Source organism: Hypanus sabinus, chromosome X1 (genome assembly GCF_030144855.1).
Source record: "Hypanus sabinus isolate sHypSab1 chromosome X1, sHypSab1.hap1, whole genome shotgun sequence".
NCBI lineage: Eukaryota > Metazoa > Chordata > Chondrichthyes > Myliobatiformes > Dasyatidae > Hypanus > Hypanus sabinus.
Genome location: NC_082738.1, coordinates 40,431,432 through 40,455,801, shown reverse-complemented (window position 1 = coordinate 40,455,801; position 24,370 = coordinate 40,431,432). Strand labels below are relative to the sequence as shown.

The following is a 24,370-nucleotide window of genomic DNA, read 5'->3' as shown; positions in this document are numbered from 1 at the left end:
TGATTCTTTTCTTCCATCTGTTCCATTTGTTCCTGTCAGTGATTGCCAAATGGAAAATCTTGGCAACAGTAAATGATTTATAATTCAAGATTGTTTATCATCATCCTTCAGTGCACGAGTGTAAAGGAGAATGAAATGATTGTTACTCTGGATCCAGTCCAGCATAAAAACACAATAAGCACAAAGAACACAATAGAAAAACACAATAAATATAAATATAAAACACAATGTAGCTATTATAATCATAGACTGTGTGTATGTACATAAAGTGCCAGGTGATGTGTATATAGTGGTGGTGAGGCAGAAGAGCAGCTTTTTTACACACAACACATTGAACCTTGAAGTGGATTGGACTACAGCAGCAGAAGACTCAGGTGCTGCTTTATTAGGTACGGGAGGCCACTGGGTAGAGGCTTGGGGGAAGTAGCTGTTTTTGATTCGATACAGTTTATAGTAAAATCTGCAAATCTCTAGTTATACTGCTCATGTCATGATTGGTTAGCTTGATACCATGACATTGTATACACAGAAAACAAGGGCTCCCAATGTATCTGAATTCCAGTATGAGACCTGTCAAGATTAATCATCAACTCAAGCCATGGTACGCAACTTTTGCTCATTCTCTACAGGACCCCTGTTGAACCTTTACAGCTGCAAATGCAGTATTTGTCTCTATCTGCTTTTTTTTATACTATAGGTTCTGGTTAGCAAATGAATCAAAATTAATCAATGTAAAAAGAACCAGAAGAAATATGTCTGTACAGACAATGACAGAAAATATATGAATCACAGAGAAATCTATACTGACCTATACTGAGACCAATTTACATCATTCCTTTAATTGGAACAATTTATCTTTGCTCTTGTTTTGACAATGTTTCATTTTTCAAATTCTCATCCTTGCTTCATCGCATTTGAAAACACCTTCAGTCCTTTGAACTCTGCTCTCGTCCAATTCTTGTGCATCCCTGACTTCAACCACTGGCAGTTGAAGCACTAAACTGAGGTTCCCTCGGCAACCTCTCGACTTCTCCATCCCACTCTCTTCAAGCTGCACATTGAAACTTCCCTCTTTAACAATGCTCATGACCATCTGCCCTAGAATTGGGTTCTGCTGCTTGATGTCAAGTTTGTCCCGTTAACACTCCTGAGATGCGCTTTGGGAAGTTTTATTATATAAATGCAAGTTGTTGTTTTGACTCAGAGGCAAAGAATCACAATGCTGCAACACACTAAAACTTTTATTTATAAAAATCTAAAGAAAAATTGGTTGCACTTATGTTTTGTTTTGTTACTTGAGGTGCTGCATTTAATTCCCACATCTGCATGCTGATCTGGTCTGGGTCACTTCATTAGGTACACCTGTTCGACAATGCAAATATCTAATCAGCCAATCATGTGGCAGCAACTCAATGCATAAACATATGCGGACGTGATCAAGAAGTTGTTTGGTACATCCTGAACCTAAAAGTGGCCACTGAGTGTATAAGCTCAGCACACATAATTAACAGAACTGTGACTTTACTATTTTGAATAGCAAAGGTCACATGAAGCAATGTGATACCATTTGAGCATGACTAACATGTCAATGAAAATCAACACTACCAAGGATTAGCACATCAATCTTTTGGGTTGTGTCATAGTGAAGAACCATAAAACACTTTGACACAAAGGAAGCCACTCAACTCACTGTACCTATGCTGTCTGTTCAAAGAACTATCCAATTAACTCCACCATTCAGATCTTTCTCCATAGACCCGTTAAGTATCCACAAAATATCTATCAATTTCCTTTCAATAGTTACTATTGAATCTACTATTTCATAGAGTTATAGAGATCACTACAGCACAGAAACAGACTCTTCAGCCCATCTAGACTATGCTGCCTATTCCCATCAACCCACACCTCGACCATAGCCCTCCATAGCTCTCCCATCAATGTACCTATCCAAATTTCTCTTAATTACTGAAATTGAACCTGAATCCACTACTTCTGCTACTAGCTTGTTCCACATTCTCACCACCCTCTGTGTGAAGAGGTTTCCCCTAACGTTCCCTTGAAACATTTCACTCTTTAATATTAACCAATAACCTCAGTGGAAAAAGCTTGTTTGCATTTACCTTATCTATACCACTCATAATTTTGGATACCTCTATCAAATCTCCCCTCATTCTCCTATGCTTCAGGGAATAAAGTCCTAACCTATTTAACCTTTCCCTATAACTCAGGTCCAAATCCTGGCAACATCCCTGTAAATTTTCTCTGCACTCTTTCAACCTTATTGATATCTTTCCTGTAGTTAGGTGACCAAAATTGCCACAATACTCCAAATTAGGCTTCGCCGACATCTTATACATTTTCAACATAACATCCCAACTCCCGTATTCAATACTTTGATTAATGAAGGCCAATGTGCCAAAAGCTTTCTTTGTGACCCTATCTACCTGTGACGCCACTTTCAATGAATTATGGATCTGTTTTCCCAGATCCCTCTGTTCTACCGCACTCCTCAGTGCCCTACCACTCACTGTGTAAGACCTACCCTGGTTGGACCGACCAAAGTGAAACACCTAGCACTTGTCTGTCATTTTTCAGCCTATTTTTTCCAGCTGGTCCAAGCTTTGATAGCCTTCCTTGCTGTTCACTACAGCCACAATCTTAGTGTCATATGCAGTTTACCTCATTACCATCCAGAATATTGATATAGATGACAAACAACAATGGACCCAACACCAATCCCTGCAACACATCTCTATTCACAGGCCTGCAGTCAAACAGGCGAACATCTAGCTTCTCCCATAAAGCCAATGTTTAATCCAATTTAATGCCTCATCCTGAATGCCAAACGACTTAACCTATTTGACCAAACTCTCACATGGAACCTTGTCAAAGGCCTTGCTAAGGTCCATGTAGACAACATCCACTGCCTTTCCTTCATCAACTTTCTTGGTAACTTCCTCAAAACACCCTATAGCATTGGTTAGTCATTGGTACCGACGTGGATCACACCCTCTGGTTGCTCAGCCTGTCACTTAAGAATGCTATGGACTCGATCTGAGATGTTCCTGGCTTTGGCATGTGTGAGGCAACATACCATTCATGAATCTCAACCTCATCCACAAAACCTTCTGTCGGATCCCTGAGCCATTGACTCCCCTACCACGACAGTTAGTCTCTTTTCCCCACTTTCCTCTGAGCCGCAGAGCCATTCTCAGTGCCAGAGACCCGACTGTTGTGACCTTCCTCTGTTAGGTCATTCTCCCAACAATTTCTACCATTATATTCCAGACTATAATAAAATACAATGTAAATATAAAATCATCTCATTATTTTCTACCCCAGTATTCTTTTGCCTTTTGTTTACTTCTTAGTGTAACTACTTTCACTACACTCATTATATTAATCCATTTATGATTCCATTCTATGATGGAACCCATTATTTCACTGTAGTAACACAAGATCGTAAGACACAGGAGCAGAATTAGGCCATTCAGCCCATCCAGTCTGCTCTGCCATTCCATCATGGTTGATTTATTTCCCCTCACAACTCTGTTCTCCTGCCTTCTCCCTGTAACCTTTGATGCCCTTACTAAATCAAGTTCAAGTTCAAGTTTGTCATTCAACCATACACTTGAATACAGCCAAACAAAACAGCGTTCTTCCAGGCCCAAGGAGCAAAACACATTACCAACAGTCATACACTGCACAAAGTACATATAACTACAATATCAGTAAAAAAAAATATAGTCCAAGCCCTTGAGTGTTATGGCCTGTAGATTGAAGGTGTATGGGGTGCCATTCTGTTCAGTTTGAAAAACAATGAAACTTCTACATGCTTTTATGCATCAAGTTGCTGCCACATGATTGGCTGATTAAATGTTCGCATTAACTAGCAGGTGTACAGGTGTACCTAATAAAGTGGCCACTGTGCATATATTCATTATATCATGAATATATCATCATTGTATCATGAAACAATAGACTTAGTTGTTTTATAAATAATCTGCCCTCAACCTTTTACAATTTATTTTGTTAAAGAAGATAGGAATGCAACTTTTCACCTATGATGTCAGGAGTGATGGGACAACAGGTACTGCCCAGGATTGTCCATGTTACTGTTAAATTCCAGAAGGCGCCATATAAATGTCAGTCCATTTTTTCTTGGCATAGTTTCTGTGAATAAACAGGTACTCACACAAAGTTTGCTCCAACCATTAAGCAATCGAATGAAGACTTTATTTCCTTCTGTTACGTAGGCCAGGGAACCTTCTGGCATCTCAGCAGTAGCCTTCAGCATGAGTTCGAGATTCTTAAATACATGGCTCTGTTACAATAAAAAACGCATTAGGCTCACTGTGGAGCACTATAGGCAGAGCTGTTATCTTGTAGAAAGACAATGAGTGGCCATTTTGCACTGACTGGAGCTGAGGGAGCAGGCTTTGAATTGAGGCTTGTTGGGCCTTGTTTTCCTGTCGATACTCATTCTTCCCCTCTTTTCTGAATTTATAGTCCTCTGGCTATGCCCAATACTGGCGTTGGTCAGCACTCTCCAAGACCTTGGCTAACCCATCATTACTCAAGTATGATACTTCAAAATGAATTTATGCTCTGATGAGGGCTTCAGCGCTGCCTGAACTCTGATTGTGTCCACTGTCCACCACATCTGAATCTCCAGCAGTGCTTGTCAAACTCCCATCAGAACTGAGAGCTTCTAACTGCAAACTCAACAGGTGATGGACCTACATTCTGAGTCTCCAAAGTCTCTTCACCATCTAGACGGCACATTTCAAGAGCAGAATAGGATATTCTCCAATTACCTGGTTAGGTACATTTCTAATGATGCTGTCTAAGAATCTCAACACTCAGGGGAGTGCTGCCTACAAAACACACTAACCAAGGCTACTCTGACACTGCCCCCTCCCCAAATCCATGAACTCTACTATGTAGACAGACAGAGCTAGCAGATTTGTGGGAACACTGTAACCTGGGTGATCCCTTCCAACTCAAACGCATCCAAAACACAAGAGATTCTGCAGATGCCGGAGATCCAGAGTGACAAACACAAAATGCTAGATGAACTCAGTAGGTCAAACAGCATCTGTGAAAAGGAAAAAAAAATTCGAAATTTCGGGCCAAGAACCTTCATCAGGACTAGCTCACACACATCCTAACTTGTAAATCTATTGGAGTTCCTTCATTACAGCTAGGTCTTTGTCCTGGAATTTACTTCCCAACAACACTGTGGGGTTACCTTCACCAGAGGACAGTCGCTCTACACCACCTCCTCAAGGGCAGCTAGGGGAAGACAATAAATGCTGGTTTTTCTGGTGACAACCAAGGTGATGGTAAAATGGTTCTTTATAAACATTAAGTTTAATTACCATTCCTGATGCAGGACTTCAAGTGGATCTGTTGACAATTTCTTTCCTCCCACAAAAGCTACTTGACCCATTGAGTTGGTCCAGCAGGTTATTTGTTACTAAAGCGTTATTGCTCTGCAGAGTTCTTATTTTCTGCACAGACACTGATACAAAATTAGCCTTGTCAATTCAGTATGTCAGAGAGGTACGCTGCCTCTCTTCAGAACTTTCTGTGTTAGAAATCAAATACTGGCACCCTCCCAAAGTCCTCCATCCTAACGTCCGAAAGGCAGCTATCCACAGCAAATGGAGTTTCCACCGAAGAATATGAAACTCTTCATTGTGGTATGTTAAAAGCACATGGAGGAAAGCAAAGGTTCATGGACCATCACCGCCTCCTCACAATCTTGATCCCATTCAAGAATAACAGCTAGAAGTGAAAGCAGGCCAGTCTTACACCTCTAATAGCAATAAATAATAAGCCAATAATGAAACTGTTAGAGTAATGTTGCAGTAACAAATTAAAAAAGAAGCATCATAGTAAATTATGTAGGCAGACTGGCCTTAGAGTTCCTGTTGCATTTTTCAGCATTTCTACAGTTATTAAATGAACAAATACCTCAGTGCTTGATGCTTTTCTCCCTTACAATCACTGTAATCTGGATGAATTTATTTTTATTTGCAGCTCTACAATGAAGATAATGTAAACCTAGATATTGACCATTTCTGCCGTTACCTTTAGGATGCCGTCAGATGGATTGTCACTGGACTTGTGACCTTGGAAATCTGCAAAAGAGACACAATAGAGAATAACTACATCTGCAAATTATAAAATTGGTTGTTGCATCCAATTCTATTAAGATACCGTACCAGAATAGTTTGGGTGATTATGGAAATTACTTTAGTTGTACACTAAACCACACCACCCAGTTTAGGAAAATTACCCTAAAACCATTAAACTCCTGAACTGGCGTGGATAACTTCACCTATCTCAACACTGAACAGATTCTATGATCTACAGACTCTCAAGACTATTTCCAACTGCTTCTCAGCATTATATTTTTTATTTATGCAATTTGTCTTCTTTTGCACATTGACTGTTTGTTGGTCTTTGTAAATTCTATTGCATTGCTTTATTTTCCTGTAAATTCTTGCAAGAAAATAAATCTTATGGTGACACTGCTGATTGAGTGTCATCACATATAAAGTTAACAACTCTGGGAAGACATCAAAAAGTGACATTTCTTTAAACACTATTCTTCACATAGTATTTGCATTTATCAACACCCACATGAATATTTTCAGAAAGATGCTTGCCCGCATACCAAATACAGCTGTAAAACAGTACAGAAATGAAGTTTTCTCTGCTGGGCCCATGACTTTCATATGGCACCTGCTAGGATTTTAAATTTATGTATTGGTTATTTATCTCAGTATTTGAATTCTTATAACCAATGTTTGGTGGGTGGAAGAGTTGAAGTATTGGCTTAGGCTGTGTAACAATGGCAGATTTTGATACGTGTAAGGCAAGGGCATTTAAGTGGTAGGGGCCTAGGAGTATGGAGAAGCAGGGGGACCTTGAAGTATAAGGCCAATGATTCCTGAAGATGGCAGAACCTTTAGATAAGATGGCTAAGAGGGCAAATGGAATTACACAAGGAATTGCAGAGAGATATGCACGTTGCCCAGTCCATCATGAAAGCCAGCCTCCCCTCCATGGACTCTGTCTACATTCTTTGCTGCCTTGGTAAAGCAGCCAACATGGTCAAAGATCCATCCCACCCTGGACATTCTCTCGTCCTCCCCTTTCCACTGGGGAGAAGATGTAAAACCTTGAAAACATATACCAGCAGGCTCAAGGACAGCTTCTTTCCTGCTATTCTATGCAGTTCTGGTCACCACACCATGGAAAGGAAGTGATTGTTTTGGAGTGGCTACAGTGAAGATTCACCAAGATGTCGCCGGGTATGGAGCCTTTCAGTGAGACCAGATGATTGGGTTTGTTTTCCTTCTAGTAGAGGAGCTTGGGAGGTGGGGGGAGGGGGTGGAGGTCGTAGCGGCATATAACATTATGATGGACATAAATCATGGTAGGTGGGAAGCTTTCCATGGAGGTACTAAAACTAGCAGCCATGGGTTTAGATAGAAAGTACACTCAGTGGCCACTTTATTAGGTACACCTGTACACCTGTTCGTTAATGCAAATATCTAATCAGCCAATCACGTAGCAGCAACTCAATGCATAAATGCATGCAGACATGGTCACAAGGTTCAGTTGTTGTTCAGACCAAACATCAGAATGGGGAAGAAATGTGACTTTGACCACGGAATGATTGTTGGTGCCAGATGGGGTGGTTTGAGTATCTCAGAAACTGTTGATCTCCGGGGATTTTCATGCACAACAGTCTCTAGAATTTATAGAGAACAGTGCGCAAAACAAAAAAAAACATCCAGTGAGTGGAGGTTCTGTGGGTGGAAACGGCTTGTTAATGAGAAAGGTCAGAGGAGAATGGCCAGACTGGTTCAAGCTGACAGGAAGGTGACAATAATTCAAATGCTAAGCATTAGAACAGTGGTGTGCAGAAGAGCTTCTCTGACCACATCCATGTTGAACTTTGAAGTGGATGGACTACAACAGCAGAAGACCATGAACACACACTCAGAGGCCACTTCATTAAGTACAGGAGTGTATCTCCACTGAGTGTGGAATGTAGAACAGTACAGTCCAGGAGCAGATATTTTTACCCACAATGCCTGTGCCAACCATGCTTCTAAATTAAACTAAATCTATCTGCTTGCATATGATCCATAACTCTCCATACCCTGAATGTTCACATCCCTGTTTGAATGCCTCAGAAATATTACTATCACCTCTGCCTCTACCACCTGACAGCATATTTCAGGAATCCACCAACCTCTGTGTAAAAAATGTACCCCACACGTCTCCTTTAAACTTTCCCCCAAATGCATGTCCTCCGGCATTTGACATTTCTTTCCTGGGAAATCCCTTACAGACAGCAGCAGGAATTGAATCCGGGACACTGGTGCTGTAAAGTGCTGTGCTACTGTGTTGCCCTTGTACTATCAGGTCTTCCCTCAGCCTCCAAAATGCCAGAGGAAACAGTAAAAGTTTGATTTGTTGACAATAACCAATGCAACAACCCAATGTTTAGGGTAATGGGCAAGAAATTGAGAGGGGACCTGAGGAAGAAATTTTCACCTAGTGTGTTTGGAACTTGGATTGTTCAGGGTGAAGGAGGCAGGTACCTTCACAACATGTAAGAAATATCCAGACAGGCACCTGAATTAGAAGGCAATGGGCCAAGTATTGGTGAATACTGAAAGGATCCAAAGGTAAGTACTGTATTTCTTGTGTGGTTTTGAGAAATAGGAACAGATCTTGAAACCCATCCACTGCGATGACAACTTAATCTTCACAATGTACCTTGCCCATTCCCATAGTACATTCTGAGGCCTCTTGACACCTGGAGGGACATTTGGCATTAAACCTTGGCTGACCGAAACAAGGCTGTGGCCTCTGTCTCACCAGGATCTCTGCCCAGAAGCCAGCATCAAATAAACTGAGCCCCATTTAGATTATCAAAGTAAATAATGTTAGATTTTATCATTACTTTAATCATTTGAACCTCTGCTAGAAGTACTAAAGGATTCTTTTCAATCGTCAGTTGCATTGTTGTTACATAATACCTACAAAATGACTTTCTAATGCTGAAGATCAAATAGTGGTTTTTAAATTGTTTTTGGGTGTTAACTATTGCTTAAGAGAAGGATATTTAATGCCCAGTTGATCACCAAGTTACTCGACAAACACCAAAACTACTTCTTTAAAATGATGTAAAGAACCAATAACTGGTTCAGTCACCTTTTTCATCAACATAACCTCTAATAATTTTGCATAAGTATTGTAAAGTGTACACCAGTAAAAGAGACCCACCTAGAATTACAGCAAAAAGAACACACCTCATATTCCGCCTGGGTAGCCTCCAATCTGACAGTTTTGAACATTGATTTCCTTTACTTCTGGTAATTGCTTCCCCCTCTCCTTTCTCTCTTTTTCCATTCCCCATTTTGGTTTCACTCTCACTCCTCTTTTCCTTACCTGCCCATCATGACCGTCTAGTTCCTCTCCTCCTTCCCTATCTTCCATGGTTCAGTCTTCTCCTATCATTTCTCTCTTCTTCAGCCCTTTACCCCTTCCACTTATCACTTATCACCTATTTCTTACTTTATCCTCACCCACCCACCTTCCCCTTCTTCTGGTTTCACACCTTATCGGCTTGTACTCCTTCCCTTCCCTGCACTCGGTCCCTTTCGTTTCCACTCCTCTAGACCAAAATATTGACTGTTTATTCAGCTCCATAGATGCTGCCTGAATTCCTTAGTTCCTCCAGCATTTTTTTTTGTGTTGCCCTAATTTAAAAATGAGGTTGGTTATTGAAGGCATGAAAAATAAATTTAAAAGAAGTGTGGGTTGAAGTATGGTGAAATGCTTGGGGGACAAAATGTATGAAATATATAAAAGCTGTAATCTTGATATATTTTTGGGTTTGGTTGAAAAGTATTCCTGTAATAGGTCAAAGTACCTGGGTGCCTGGTGGTGTGAGTGCCGTCTTGCTGTTCATGATTCACCTGGTGGAAGAAACACTTCAGATTATTCAGGGTGACATCGCCATGGGTGACACAATGATGAATCACCACAAGAAAGAAAGCACAGTGTCATTTGCTGAAGGTGTTAGCCTTTGTTGTGATCTATTCCCAGGTCATGTTGCATTGAAGCACGAACAATCTATCAAAGGAGTGAGAGAGAACAAAGCCTCCATTTCACACTTTCATCTTGGACTATCAAATGTAGTCATTAGTCTGCGCAAGACACAAGATCAATGTACAGTGTACTGTTTGCTAATGGAAGTATCTTGAGAGAAGGTATGTTGGCCAGAAAGTATGTTGGCATCAAAGGACGAAAGCATCAGATAGATGCCTTTGCAACTTCAGATTGTTTAGCCCCATGGGTTTACTATAATTTATTTACTGTTTGTTGTAATTCATCATGTATGCATTCCCTGCCTAATACCAATGACAGCCTTTCAAAAGTAATCTGGCGTTCAAACACACCTCGGGATTGTGTAAGTATGTGTGTTGATTTGCCCCACCTTCTCTCCATCTTTTGTCGATACTGGGTGTTCATCACTGTTTCGAATTGGATGAATTAGAGCCTTTCCTTTCTTGCTCAAGCTCCAGATGGTCTAATTCAGAAACCAATTAGTAATGAACCACCAATATCCACAGGAGCTGGAGAGAAAGTAATGCCAATCAGGGAGTGTGAAGAATGATGAGAGTTTTTGAAGCAGATACACTGTGGAAGGAAAAATCTTCCCAAAATTTGAAATATGATAAAGAAATTACTTTTTCTTTTAACAAAAATAATACTTACTGGCATTTTGCAGTGAGGTCTTGGAGGGACCGGGAAAATTCTCTGCAAATAATAACAAAAAAATTTTTTTTAAGTCAAACAGTAAAGAAATTCTGTATGAAAATAATTGAATGGCTGAATGGGCCTACATTATAGTAGAATAATCCTGGAATTCCTGGTGGGCCTGGAGGTCCTGGAATGCCAGGAATGCCTGGTGTGCCTGGAACACCCTGTAATAATACATGAAAAGTGTTAAAATTTTTTGAGAAAACAAATTCAGTTCTGAACTTTAAAATCAGTGTGCCTGAAAACTAATGATTTTTCACTGTCCTGTATTGATACAATACTGCCAGTTCAAGTCTGGAAAGATGCAGTCCTTCTACATTGGTATAATACTCTCCATCAATCAGAGCAGCCTATGCTTGGAATCAGATTTGTCCCACTCTGTCCTTGAACTACAGAGATTTCAGTATTGTTAACCCTTTCCTTGACTGGTTCGGTGGACATAATATATGGAGCTAAACACTTGAACCTACTACAGGCGATAAAATAGTTCATTCTACAGTTTCAAATTAATTAGTTTCCTTGTGTTTTTCTAGTTATTTGTGTCTCAGAGGTTGTGTGTGTGTGTGTGTGTGTGTGTGTGTGTGAGAGAGAGAGAGAGAGAGAGAACGTGTGAGTATGAGTGCTTGTGTACACATGAGGAAAAGAATGCATGTAAGTGGGTTTGTGTCTGTGTCTGAGGGAATTTATAGTATTTTTATTTAGAGATACAGCACAGTAACGAGCCCTTCCAGCCCCACAAGTCCACGCAACCTAATTATATCAATGTGACCAATTAACTTACTAACTCGTAAGTCCTTGGACTGTGGGAGGAAACCAGAGCACCCAGAGGAAACCACACAGTCACAGTGAGAACATAGAAGCTCCTTACAGACAGCAGCAGAAATTGAACCCAGGTCGCTGACACTTTGCACGTAATATCCCAGGACTTTAAACTCTGAATTACTTTCCTTCATTCCTAACAGAGTTTTGAAATTCCAAAGTCCCTTTCTTGTCAATTAGTCTCCTGCATTTGCTAGTCCATATTTAGAATGAACGCTAATCTAATTGTAGTATGCTGAAGAGGTTCAGCAAGATCAAGTCTGAGGTACTGTTTTGCTTAGGAGCAAAGTCTGGAACTAGGGAGCATGGCCTCAAGGTACATGGTTGGACATTTAGACCAAGGTCAAGGGAAATCTCTTTCACTCTGAAGAATTCTCTTCCCCAGCATGCTCATCACTGAATAGTTTCAAACTAACATGGACAGACTTTGGAATTTGAAGGAAAAAGGAGATGTGGAGATTCGGATAGGTTATATTCCATCTTGATGGAGCTCTCTCAAAAGACTATATGATCTACAATTGCTCCTATTTCCTACTGTATGAGTTATTGTATTTTTTATGATTTGACTTACGCAGGTAGGACAAGGGTCTCCCTTCTCCCCCTTCATTCCTGGAGGACCCTGTTCATACAAAAAATTAGCAAAAACATTTTGAAAACACAAGATGAATTGTTGCTCTTGGAAAGTACCACACACTAACCAACTCTTGAATTACCAATCCCCTTTTTAACACCTCAAAACTTCCCTTTTAGAAAAAGCTCTATCAGTTCTTTAACTCCTGCATTGCCTTTAAATTATTGTACATGACTATTTATTCTGAGAAAATTAATGTTTAAATAAGCCCTCAGATCAGGTCATTCAAAGCAAAACTTTGCAGGTTGTTCTGAATGGGAATTGGTTTTGAAGCATACTATTGCTTGTCTGGAATTACAGAATACAGAAAAAGACCATTTGGCCCATCATGGTGAGTCTATCTACCCAATAAAGTACTAAATCAGAAAGGCAAATGTGGCTCAACTGCAGCCAACAAGAGAAGTTAAAGCTAGTATTAGATCAAAGAAAACAGCTTATAATATTTTCAGGACAAGCAGCAAGGCAAGGGGAAATTTAAGACTTTGCAAAGGAGGACTAAGAAAATGACAAAAAAAAGTTAAACTAATTTGACGTCATGGTTGGCGCAAACATTGTGGGCTAAAGCATTTGTTCCTGTGTCACCTGTCTTATCTTTCTAGAAGAGTAAGGTCTAGTAAAAGTAAATGGATGTGGAGAGGATGTTTCCTATAGTGGGCGAGTCTAGGACGAGAAGGCACAGATTCAGAATAGAAAGACATCCCTTTAGAACAGAGATAAGAAGGAATTTCTTTAGCCAGAGGGTGGCAAATCTGTGGAATTCATTGTTACTGATGCCCGCGGTGGTCAAGTCATTGGGTATAATTAAAGCAGAGGTTGATAGGTTCTTGATTAGTCAGGGTGTCAAAGATTACAGGGAGAAGGTAGGAGAATGGGGTTGAGTGAGATAATCAGCCATGATGGAATGGTGAAGCTGACTCAATGAGATGAATGGCCTAATCCTGCTCCAATGTCTCATAGCTTTATTGTTTTATGGTAATCTAATGAGAAGCATGCAGGATTATCAAAAATTAGAGCGGGTTTTTACCGACAAAGGCAGCAGAAACTGATCCAATCTAAACTAGTTCTATTTGCCTGCATTTGGCCATATCCCTCTAATCCTTTCCTATCCACATATTTTTTAAAATGTTAATGTATTTGCTTAAACCACTTTATCTGGCAGCTGATTCCATATATTGACCACCTTCTGGATGCAAAAAGGTTCCCTTATGTTCCTGTTAAATCTCTCACCTTTTACCGTAAACCTATGCCCTCTAGTTCTTGATTCCCCAACTCTAGAGCAAAGATTGCACAGTTGGCTCTATCTATGCCCCTCATATTTCCAATAACTTTGCTTCTGTAGTTTCAGAAATGTTAGGTTGCTCCATATGCGGACCAGCTGGCTTTCATAGTTTGGTCATCAAGTGAGAGACACAGGAATTCTGGAGCCATGTGCCTACTGAATAGAAAGTGTGGCTAAAGGCAAACAGGTGCTTTGAGTCAAGGTCAAGTCCAACCTGGTCCAATGCTTTCAGATAAGGGAAACAACTCAAAGTCAGGACAAAGGTTGATCTTCTGTATGAGAATAAAATGCTGCAGATGCTGCAAATCTGAAACAGAAATAGGAGCTGTGCGAAAGCCTCAGCAGGTCACTATGGAGAGGGAAATGGAGCTGAGAATGTTCATTCACCTTTTGTCAGAACTGGCAAAGATTCACGGTGTGTGGATGGGAGGAAAGTACAAGAGGGACAGCCTACATGAAGAGAGGAGGACAGGAGAGATTAAGTGTTACGGATAATGATACAAATCGAAAGGTGGGTGGGGCACTGAGACAATAAATAAAAAATGGTTTTAGGCAAGGTCTAAAAAGTGAAAATATAATCATGAACTGGACTTGTTGAACAAAGTGTTGAGTCCAGAAAGCTGGAGTGCACATGGTCTGAAGACTGTACAATTATTTCCTGAGTTAATCCTCCTTCCCTTGTAGAAAAAAAAATCTCAGGTTATGAAATTTCAATTTACAGAATTTTGTTAAGTGTCATGGACTCCTTGGGGTCTGTATCTTTGATTTATGAAGCTACATCAAATAACGTATCATCCTCTGCCACAAGAACACTGCAGCAAAATACACATATTGCATTTCACCACTCTTCCAATTTATAAAAGTTTGCTAAATGAAACATTTTTCAGGATTGTATCCCTTCCATAAATCAAGGATCGTCTTGCTTCCCTGGGTAATGTCGAAGGGAACTGACTAAAATAACTCTTAGCAATTGAAAAACTATAACCCACAAGGCTATGGGTCAAGTACTGAGAACTGCTTGTCTGCCTTTGCTTATGAACAGTTTTTCATTGATTCTATTATGTTTCTTTGTATCTACTGTGAATGCCCACAAGAAAATAAATCTCAGGATAGTGTGTGGTTTATCTACATTGATAATAAATTTACTTTGAACTTTGAACTGTGACTGGAATCAATATCACTTTTCCAGGCAGATGGACTCAATATGCATCAAGCATGTCTACAATCCGTTTCTCTGAGGTGTTCATCCTTGAGCTGTTCCTGAAATTGGAAGTCATTTCAGTCTTTATAAAACTGTGCTTTTACCCGTTGAAAATTCTTAATTATAGTCTTACATCTGTGTAATATTGTTAAGGAAATAAATCAATTATATGGTTGATTGATCTTTTACTGGTTTCCCCAGAAAGGCCAATTGCTCCCTTCAGTGTGTTTGGGTTCACATCAGCTTCTTATGTGGAACATCATTAAAGTAGAATTACTCGGAGGTACATAAAAATAGATTTCTAATAGAACTTAATAGAAAAGATACATTGCCTTATCAATTTTTTAATGAAGTGTACTTAGATTGGATTTCTATTCAACATTTTTGATGAATTGTATTCTAGGGCAGGGTAGGAAATTAATGAAGAAGGTGGCAGAGTTGGTCATCAAAATGTTGGTTATAATCAACACCTGTACCTAGCTGGAAGCCCGAGAAGAGTTTATTTGTCATGGACGCCGGGAAAGCACTAGATCCTTTTTTAATGATGATACTGTTATCAACACCACTTCGGTTTAACATGAGTTGAATATTTAAGTCATGCGAGCAGTATTAGGCCGTTCAGCCTCCACTCCACCATTCGATCATGGCTGATATTTTTCCCCTTCTTTTCCAGTCCCAATGAAGGATCTCAGCCTGAAACGTCGACTGTTTATTCCTCTCCATAGACGCTGCCTGATCTGCTGAGTTCCTCCAGCACTTTTGTGTGTGTTGCTCTGGATTTCCAGCCCTTGTGTCCACATTATAAAAGCTTACAAAGCAAGCAGACTTTTATTTCATCTGTCAGGTTGGAACTCGTGAATAAGGAAACGTTACAGTTCTAGAGAAGAATCCCAATGCTGTTAACATTTACCTGGTGGTAGGAAGTGTCAACCTCTTTCTGAAATACTGGACCAGGCGGGCCTATAGGTCCAGGGGGACCTGGGGGTCCTGATAGACAGTCACACTTCTGCTCACAAACGCCCTGTATCACAGATCACGGATACATAAGAATCAAAGAAACATAGTTACGGTGTGTAATAAACAGCAGAGTAACACAGCTTGCTAAAGTGATCCTCAGACAGATATTTATCAACTCATTTTTAAATTCTTTAAGTATTTACAGTGGCCAGGAATGCCTTTTAAGCCTAGAAATCCAAGTCAGAAAAAATATTAGACTGTTAATGTTAGGACAGGTATCCCTCACAATATACAAAAATCACAGCGAACTGCCACATCAGCAGTAAAGGTCGTTGGCTGCAGTCTACTTTCACTTCAGGACAAAGAAGTGGGGAGGGAAAATCATTGAAGACACTATCCACCATGCAAATTGCATTTTCCTAAAGCTCCTTTCTGGAAATCACTATATGGCTATTAAAACAAAAAAACTTCACACCATTTTACAAGTTGCTTCCCCAGGCAGTTAATCTGATCAACTATTCCATCCCCATCTCTGACCTCAGTCAATGCACTGCACTGTAAACATTTTAAACCACTTTTTATAATTCTGGCATTTATGTATTCATGCATATTTTATTCTATATCTGTACTTTATCCTCTAACTTTATTTTTATTTAATTCTTCATTCTTTATAAATGCTGAATGTTGGTTTTTTTGTTGCATGTCTTACCCTGACCAACACACCACAGCAAATTCCTAATACTTGTAAATGTACAATCAGTGGCCAGTGGACTTCACTGTTTCCCATCGACTTCTGCACAGACTGGGCGTTGTCAGAGCTCCCATTGGCTTCACATTTGGACAAAGACTCACCACTATCTCCAAATGTTCTACATCAGTGTGTGCAGTTGAATGTGGTTGCATACAATATCCTACTTTAAGAGATCCCAGAGTAGAAATTAGTCTTTGGTAGCTGTTGAAGCAAAACTGTAAATTGTCCATTTGAAATGTGCCTGAGCTTCCACTCAGTCCATTGGCATAGTGCAGGAGGTTAAGGACAGAGGGATCAGGGTTGAAATGTTGTAGTGAATTAAAACAGTAGACAACAGGATCTGCAAGGTTTCATTTCCGAACTGAATAAGGGGTTCAGTAACATGAGCACCCAAACTTTTTTCTAAAATCTTAACTATTTTTGTACGCTCACGAGCAAGCTGTGACGGCGACAATAATCAAGGATCAAGGATCAACTTTATTCACCGTATAAACTTGCCATATTAGATATCTAATAAAGTGGCCACTGAGTGTATGTTCATGGTCTTCTGCTGCTGTAGATCAACCTCCTCACTGTTTAACGTGTTGTACATTCAGAGATGCTTTTCTGCACACCACTGTTGTAATGGGTAGCTATGTGAGTTACGATCGCCTTCCTGTCAACTTGAATCAGTCTGGCCATTCTCCTCTGACCTCTTTCATGAACAATCTGTTTTCACCCACAGAACTGCCACTTACTGGATGTCTTTTTTTATGTTTTTTGTACCATTCTCTGAAAACTCTGGAGACTGCTGTGTGCGAAAATCCCAGGGGATCAGCAGTTTCTGAGATACTCAAACCACCCCTTCTGGCACCAACAATCATTCCACAATCAAAGATACTTAGATCACATTTCTTCCCTATTCTGATCTTTAGTCTGAACAACAATTGAACCATGTCTGCATGTTTTTATGCATTGAGTTACTGCCACATGATTGGCTGCTCAGGTTATCGAGCAGGTATACAGCTGTACCTAATAAAGTGGCCACTGAGTGTAAACTGACCAGTGCAATGGTACATCAATAGCACTTTCCCCTACACAGAAAGATGTATTGTAGCATTGCCAACACTCACTCCTGGGTTAAAGTTCATCTTTTGTCACTTGTGTTGTACTTGCAATTTTGTTGGAATTGTGAGCTACTTCAGATGTAAGAAACAAGGTCCAACATGCAGCTATTAGCTTGTGAATGCTAGTGATCTGGGACAAAGTTTAACTCCACTATAAGAACTCTCTGTCCTGTCTTGTAATGGTAGCATTAGACCAATGAAACAGACTGGTGGAACGTGGCAGCATTTCAGGTTGTAGCTAGTTAGAACAATATCACAGTGCATTCTACTTCTGAAGCTGGTCTGGCGCTGTAAATCACGGTACAAACCAAGGGACTGCCACCTTTTCACTTGACACATGCATTTAGAAGATTAGGCTTGAAATCAGAGCACAAAAATTAAATAAAAAATTATATATATTTTTTAACTTGCATTACTGACCGGCTTCCCCTGTGCTCCAATGAAGCCTGGCAAACCTGGCAGACCTGGAGGACCAGGCACTCCAGGGAATCCCTATATTTGAGAGACAACATGAGATTATGAATCATCATGCATTAAATAAACAAGGCTAGGTTACCTGGGATTTAGAAGATTGAGGGACTTGTTTGAAATTCTTCAAGATATTCAAAGGAAACTGACTGTGGGGGTAGGGAGATGCTCATTTGTTGGTTGGGGAATCGAGGACCAGAGTAAAAAGTTTAAAAATTCACGCCGAAGTATTTGTTAGGAAGGAACTTCAAAAACATTTCTACCCTTCTTCAAGACGGCAGAAATTTGAAACTTTCAAAATCAACAATTCTTAGTTTTACATTTGCAGATGCTAGACTTCTGTTAACCAAAGTGATTAAGTGATATCGAGCATAGGAATGTGCATGAATATAGGATGCAGATCTCACAGAATGAGATAACAAGTTCCAGTGATGAAATAATATATTTGTATTCCTGGGTCGGGGAAAAAGCTTTCTGAGTCTTTGCATATTAAGATGATCCATGCATTTTGTTGTCATGTGTAATTTAGTTCTATTTTAGACAGGGTGGTGTAGAAGCCTTTTGGCATGCTGGCCTTCACAAGTCTGGGTGTTGAGTATCCAATTTCGGAGGTGGTGGTACAGTTGTACGGGACACTAGTTAGAGTGCACTGTGTGTTCAGATTTTGGTCTCCTTGCTAAAGGAAAGATGTTATTAAACTGAAATGAGTGAAATACAGGAGCCTGAAGATACACACACTATGTTTCAGGAACAGTTTCTTCCCTTCCGCCATCAGGTTCTGATTCTGAACAGTCCACGAACCTCAGTAAATATATTTACAACAAGGTTTGATAGATTTTTGCAAAGGGTGATGGGGAAAAGGCAGGTAGGTGGAGATGAGTCCATGGTCAGATCAGCCATGATCTTATTGAATGGCAGAGCAGGCTTGGCGGGCTGAATGGCCGACTCCTGCTCCTGTTTCTAATGCTCTTAGAGCACTTACCTCACTATTTTGCTCTCTTTTTGTACTACTTATTTTTTATATTTCTCTTTGTAACTTATAGTAAATCTTAAAATTTCATGACATTCGTCAGTAATAATAAACCTGATTCTGATTTTTAACATCCGCCTTTGACAAAGCATTCTTTGAAAAATCTCTGCAAAAATGTATATCTCCCCTGCCTTTCTGCTCAGTTGATGGGGTTCTGTCATCAGCTCCACAAAATAACCTTTTTCCATCTGTGAGCTTGACCCAGAATTTCCTGAGAAATATCAACACTTCTGTGTGGATTTGCTGCCACCCCCCCCCCCACCCACCCCCCATTAATGTCAGGGAGTTTGCACTTGAAGTCCCAAACTTCCTGACAGGTGCTTTCTGGAGTTTTGCCAGCTGCTGTCCAATGCTTAACTGTCCTCAGTTGCCCAGCCCTGCCTGGCTGCTGAATGTGTGCCAGATTAAACCCAGTGCAGAAACAGTGATTCATTCATTTCAATGTAGAAGAACAGTTGTAAGGGAGATAGGCAGCTATAAGGTGACATACAAGTTTCCAAATTAATTTCCTGAAATGGTATTGATTTTATTTTAAATGACTTAATCGTTACATAGCATGTGTATTAGCAGAAAGATCAGGATCAATTGGCCATCCCTAAGTGCTCTCTGAAAGGTGGTGGAAGCCATCTTCTTGTACTGTTGAATAAAGAGTTCCAGTGGTACAGAGATGTTCCACGGTGATGAAGGAACAGCTACTGTATACATTTCCAAGACTGAATTGTGTTTGAGCAGGAGGGGAACTGGCAGGTGCTTCTGTCCTCACCCTGAATGGTGTAGGAACTTAGGAGGCACTGTTGGCGTGAATGCAGTATTTTTTTGTAGATTGTACATGCCAAAGCCACTGTCAGTTAGTGGTGGAGTGTGTATGTTTGGTCAATTGACATTTATGGGATTTTGGAAAGAAACAATAATGTAGATAGAAGAAAACGTGTCCAGTTAGATGGAAAGTTGGAGATAAGGAGAATGTGAGCAAGGCTCCTTCAGAGAAAAGTTAGGACGCATCTTCACACAGGGTGGGATGTGTGGAATTCCCTCCCATAACAAGCAAATGAGGTTCATTAATTTTATTTTATAACTGTGTTTGATAGATTTTTGCTTCTCAAAATTTTAGAAGGACATGAGGCTAAGGCAGCTGGATTGAGCTGAGATGCACACCAGCTAATATTCTTAGCTTTCCTCTGTGTCAAAATCAAAGTCAAGTCTATTGTCATGCGCACAAGTACCTGTATGTACAGGTGCAATGATAAGTGGACTTGCAGCAGCATCACAGGTACACAGCTTTATGTAAGCGGCGTTCATGAGAAAAATGTAAATTAACCACAATTTTTACAAGTATAAACATAATTAGAACAAAAAGAGTCTAATTTAGGGCAGTGTTCAAAGTGATGCTAGTGTTGCTAAACTCTAGTGATTAGGGTTATAACCATATAACCATATAACAATCACAGCACGGAAACAGGCCATCTTGGCCCTCCTAGTCCGTGCCGAACCCTTAATCTCACCTAGTCCCACCTACCCGCACTCAGCCCATAACCCTCCACTCCTTTCCTGTCCATATACCTATCCAATTTTACCTTAAATGACACAACTGAACTGGCCTCTACTACTTCTACAGGAAGCTCATTCCACACAGCTATCACTCTTTGAGTAAAGAAATACCCCCTCGTGTTTCCCTTAAACTTCTGCCCCCTAACTCTCAAATCATGTCCTCTCGTTTGAATCTCCCCTACTCTCAATGGAAACAGCCTGTTCACGTCAACTCTATCTATCCCTCTCAAAATTTTAAATACCTTGATCAAATCCCCCCTCAACCTTCTACGCTCCAATGAATAGAGATCTAACTTGTTCAACCTTTCTCTGTAACTTAATTGCTGAAACCCAGGTAACATCCTAGTAAATCGTCTCTGCACTCTCTCTAATTTATTGATATCTTTCCTATAATTCGGTGACCAGAACTGCACACAAAATTCCAAATTTGGCCTTACCAATGCCTTGTACAACTTTAGCATTACATCCCAACTTCTGTACTCAATGCTTTGATTTATAAAGGCCAGTGTTCCAAAAGCCCTCTTCACCACCCTATCTACATGAGACTCCACTTTCAGGGAACTATGCACAGTTATTCCTAGATCTCTCTGTTCCTCTGCATTCCTCAATGCCCTACCATTTACTCTGTATGTTCTATTTGGATTATTCCTGCCAAAATGTAGAACCTCACACTTCTCAGCATTAAACTCCATCTGCCAACGTTCAGCCCATTCTTCTAACCGGCATAAATCTCCCTGCAAGCTTTGAAAACCCACCTCATTATCCACAACACCTCCTACCCTTAGTATCATCGGCATACTTACTAACCCCATCATCCAGATCATTTATGTATATTACAAACAACGTTGGGCCCAAAACAGATCCCTGAGGCACCCTGCTAGTCACCGGCCTCCATCCCGATAAACAATTATCCACCACTACTCTCTGGCATCTCCCATCTAGCCACTGTTGAATCCATTTTATTACTCCAGCATTAATACCTAACGACTGAACCTTCTTAACTAACCTTCCATGTGGAACTTTGTCAAAGGCTTTGCTGAAGTCCATATAGACTACATCCACTGCCTTACTCTCGTCAACATTCCTCGTAACTTCTTCAAAAAATTCAATAAGGTTTGTCAAACATGACCTTCCACGCACAAATCCATGCTGGCTACTTCTAATCAGATCCCGTCTATCCAGATAATTATAAATACTATCTCTAAGAATACTTTCCATTAATTTACCCACCACTGATGTCAAACTGACAGGTCTATAATTGCTAGGCTTCCTTCTAGAACCCTTTTTAAACAATGGAACCACATGAGCAATATGCCAATCCTCCGGCACAATCCCCATTTCTAATGACATATTAAAGATCTCCGTCAGAGCTCCTGCTATTTCTACACAAACTTCCCTCAAGGTCCTGGGGAATATCCTGTCAGGACCCGGAGATTTATCCACTTTTAAATTTCTTAAAAGCGCCAGTACCTCCACCTCTTTAATTGTCATAGGTTCCATAACTTCCTTACTTGTTTCCCACACCTTAGACAATTCAATATCCTTCTCCTTAGTGAATACCGAAGAGAAGAAATCATTCAAAATCTCTCCCATCTCCTTCGGTTCCACACATAGCTGACCACTCTGATTCTCTAAGGGGCCAATTTTATCCCTCACTATCCTCTTGCTTTTAATATAACTGTAGAAACCTTTCGGATTTACTTTCACCTTATTTGCCAAACCAACCTCGTATCTTCTTTTAGCTTTTCTAATCTCTTTCTTAAGATTCCTTTTACATTCTTTATATTCCTCGAGCAATTCCTTTACTCCATGCTGCCTATATCTATTGTAGACATCCCTCTTTTTCTGAACCAAATTTCTAATATCCTTTGAAAACCATGGTGCTCTCAAACCTTTAACCTTTCCTTTCACCCTAACAGGAACATAAAGATTCTGTACCCTCATAATTTCACCCTTAAATGACCTCCATTTCTCTATTACATCCTTCCCATAAAACAACTTGACCCAATCCACTCTCTCTAAATCCCTTCGCATCCCCTCAAAGTTAGCCTTTCTCCAATCAAAAATCTCAACTCTAGGTCCAGTCCTGTCCTTCTCCATAATTATATTGAAGCTAATGTTATTGTGATCACTGGATCCGAAGTGCTCCCCAACACATACATCTGTCAGCTGACCTATCACATTCCCTAACAGGTTGTGTGAGTTGTTTTAAAAACTGGATGGTTGAAGGGAAGTAGCTGTCCTAGAACAGTGTGTATGGATGCGTGTGTTTTTGTATGTAGTATGAACTTACTTTCTCAGTTATTTGATTTACTTTTTAAATGCAACGATTGTTCACCTCTTCCATTTAGGAACACATGAATGAAATCATGAACTGAAATCTGGAGTCATCCTCATCCCCTTGTGCAGTACATGAAGTTGACACATTGTTGTACCAATTTATTGGTCTGGTTTGGGGCAATACTGATAGGGTTGTGTTCACTGCATTGTTGAGAAACACCATAAAATGTTGCACCTTAATGACTGGGAAGGTTCGGCATTGAAGCATGGAATTGTGCTTGATTTGCTCAATTCCAGAAAATTAGTTAAGAAAGAAAGATAAGAAATTACATTTCCACATGCCAAGACTTTGATGGGTTCAAGTTAAGTCAAGTCAAGATTGTTGGCAAGAGCGAGATACAGGTACAATGAAAAATCTCTTGTGCATTGCATAAATTATACATAAAGTGCATATAAATTATGGTGAAAAGGTTTGTGTAAAACAAACATTGATACAAAGCCACAATTAGAAGCAAGCCCAAAGGAACACAAGATATGGTCTATAGTGTTCTGTGGATGAGGTAGGATTGCTGGGGTCACCAGTAATTGGCTTTGATAGCATACATAGGCCAGGAATAATTATCTGAGTCCCATAATCGATTTGAGTCAGCCTGCAGTACCTTCATTACCAGTTGTTGAGGCATGTGGTACTTGGCAAGGATGTGAAATATCAGCTATTCTTTTAATTTACAAAAATGACATATTTATGTGCAATCAGTGAGGCAAAGGATCAGAACCATTCATTACAAGTACAAGTGAAATTCTTGAGAATAAGAACATAACATTTACCTTTTCACCTCGAAGACCGGGGTCACCCTTTTCACCCTTTAACCAAGCATGAAGACACAATTAGAAACTCAGTCAATACAGAATGTCCGAGACTTCTGCTCCCTCTGACCTTTTACTTGGAGCCAGAAACCCGTGTCAATAGAAATGGGAGATTACCTCCTCCAAACACTATCTCTGCAGTCCACACCACTAACTTGTCTTTCTCTTTCTTAGCGTCAATCCCTGTTCCTGCCATTAACTTCTACCACTGCCGATGAGGACAAAGCCAATGATTTACTTGCACAAGGCCTCACTGGTGCAGAGGGGATTCATAATCCTGTTCAGACCCTCCTGCTGCCTTGAGCAGATAAACTTTGGAAATAAGGCCATGTGAGGTTAGCACTCAGATGCATAACTGGTTCTGAGTCCTACAGGTACTTTAAGGAGAGTACTATCATGCCCAGTGCCAGTGGGGCCCTCAACTGGGAGTAAGTCAAATAGACTCGTGATGAAAATTCATCCATTGGCCCCAAAGTGTGTGAATAGCTGTATCAAGTAAGATTCTAGATATAGAAGGTTTGAAGATAAGGCCTTTTAAGCTGATCTTCTCAACAAAAGAGAGAGCATGATATATAC

General features: G+C 40.2%; 1 protein-coding gene across 2 annotated transcripts in view; it reads right to left on the bottom strand.

Moving 5' to 3' along the window:
* LOC132384481 (collagen alpha-1(XVIII) chain-like) overlaps positions 1-24,370 on the bottom strand; it is a 98,099-nt gene that overhangs the window by 15,678 nt on the left and 58,051 nt on the right. For both annotated transcript variants that reach the window (XM_059955633.1, XM_059955634.1), the window contains exons 13-21: positions 23,756-23,791; positions 18,022-18,093; positions 15,698-15,808; positions 12,248-12,295; positions 10,941-11,021; positions 10,813-10,854; positions 9,965-10,010; positions 6,097-6,146; positions 4,196-4,324 (exon numbers count right to left, since the gene is read on the bottom strand). In XM_059955633.1, the coding sequence (XP_059811616.1) occupies positions 4,196-4,324; positions 6,097-6,146; positions 9,965-10,010; positions 10,813-10,854; positions 10,941-11,021; positions 12,248-12,295; positions 15,698-15,808; positions 18,022-18,093; positions 23,756-23,791 (615 nt within the window). The remainder of the gene's footprint in view (positions 1-4,195; positions 4,325-6,096; positions 6,147-9,964; positions 10,011-10,812; positions 10,855-10,940; positions 11,022-12,247; positions 12,296-15,697; positions 15,809-18,021; positions 18,094-23,755; positions 23,792-24,370) is intronic.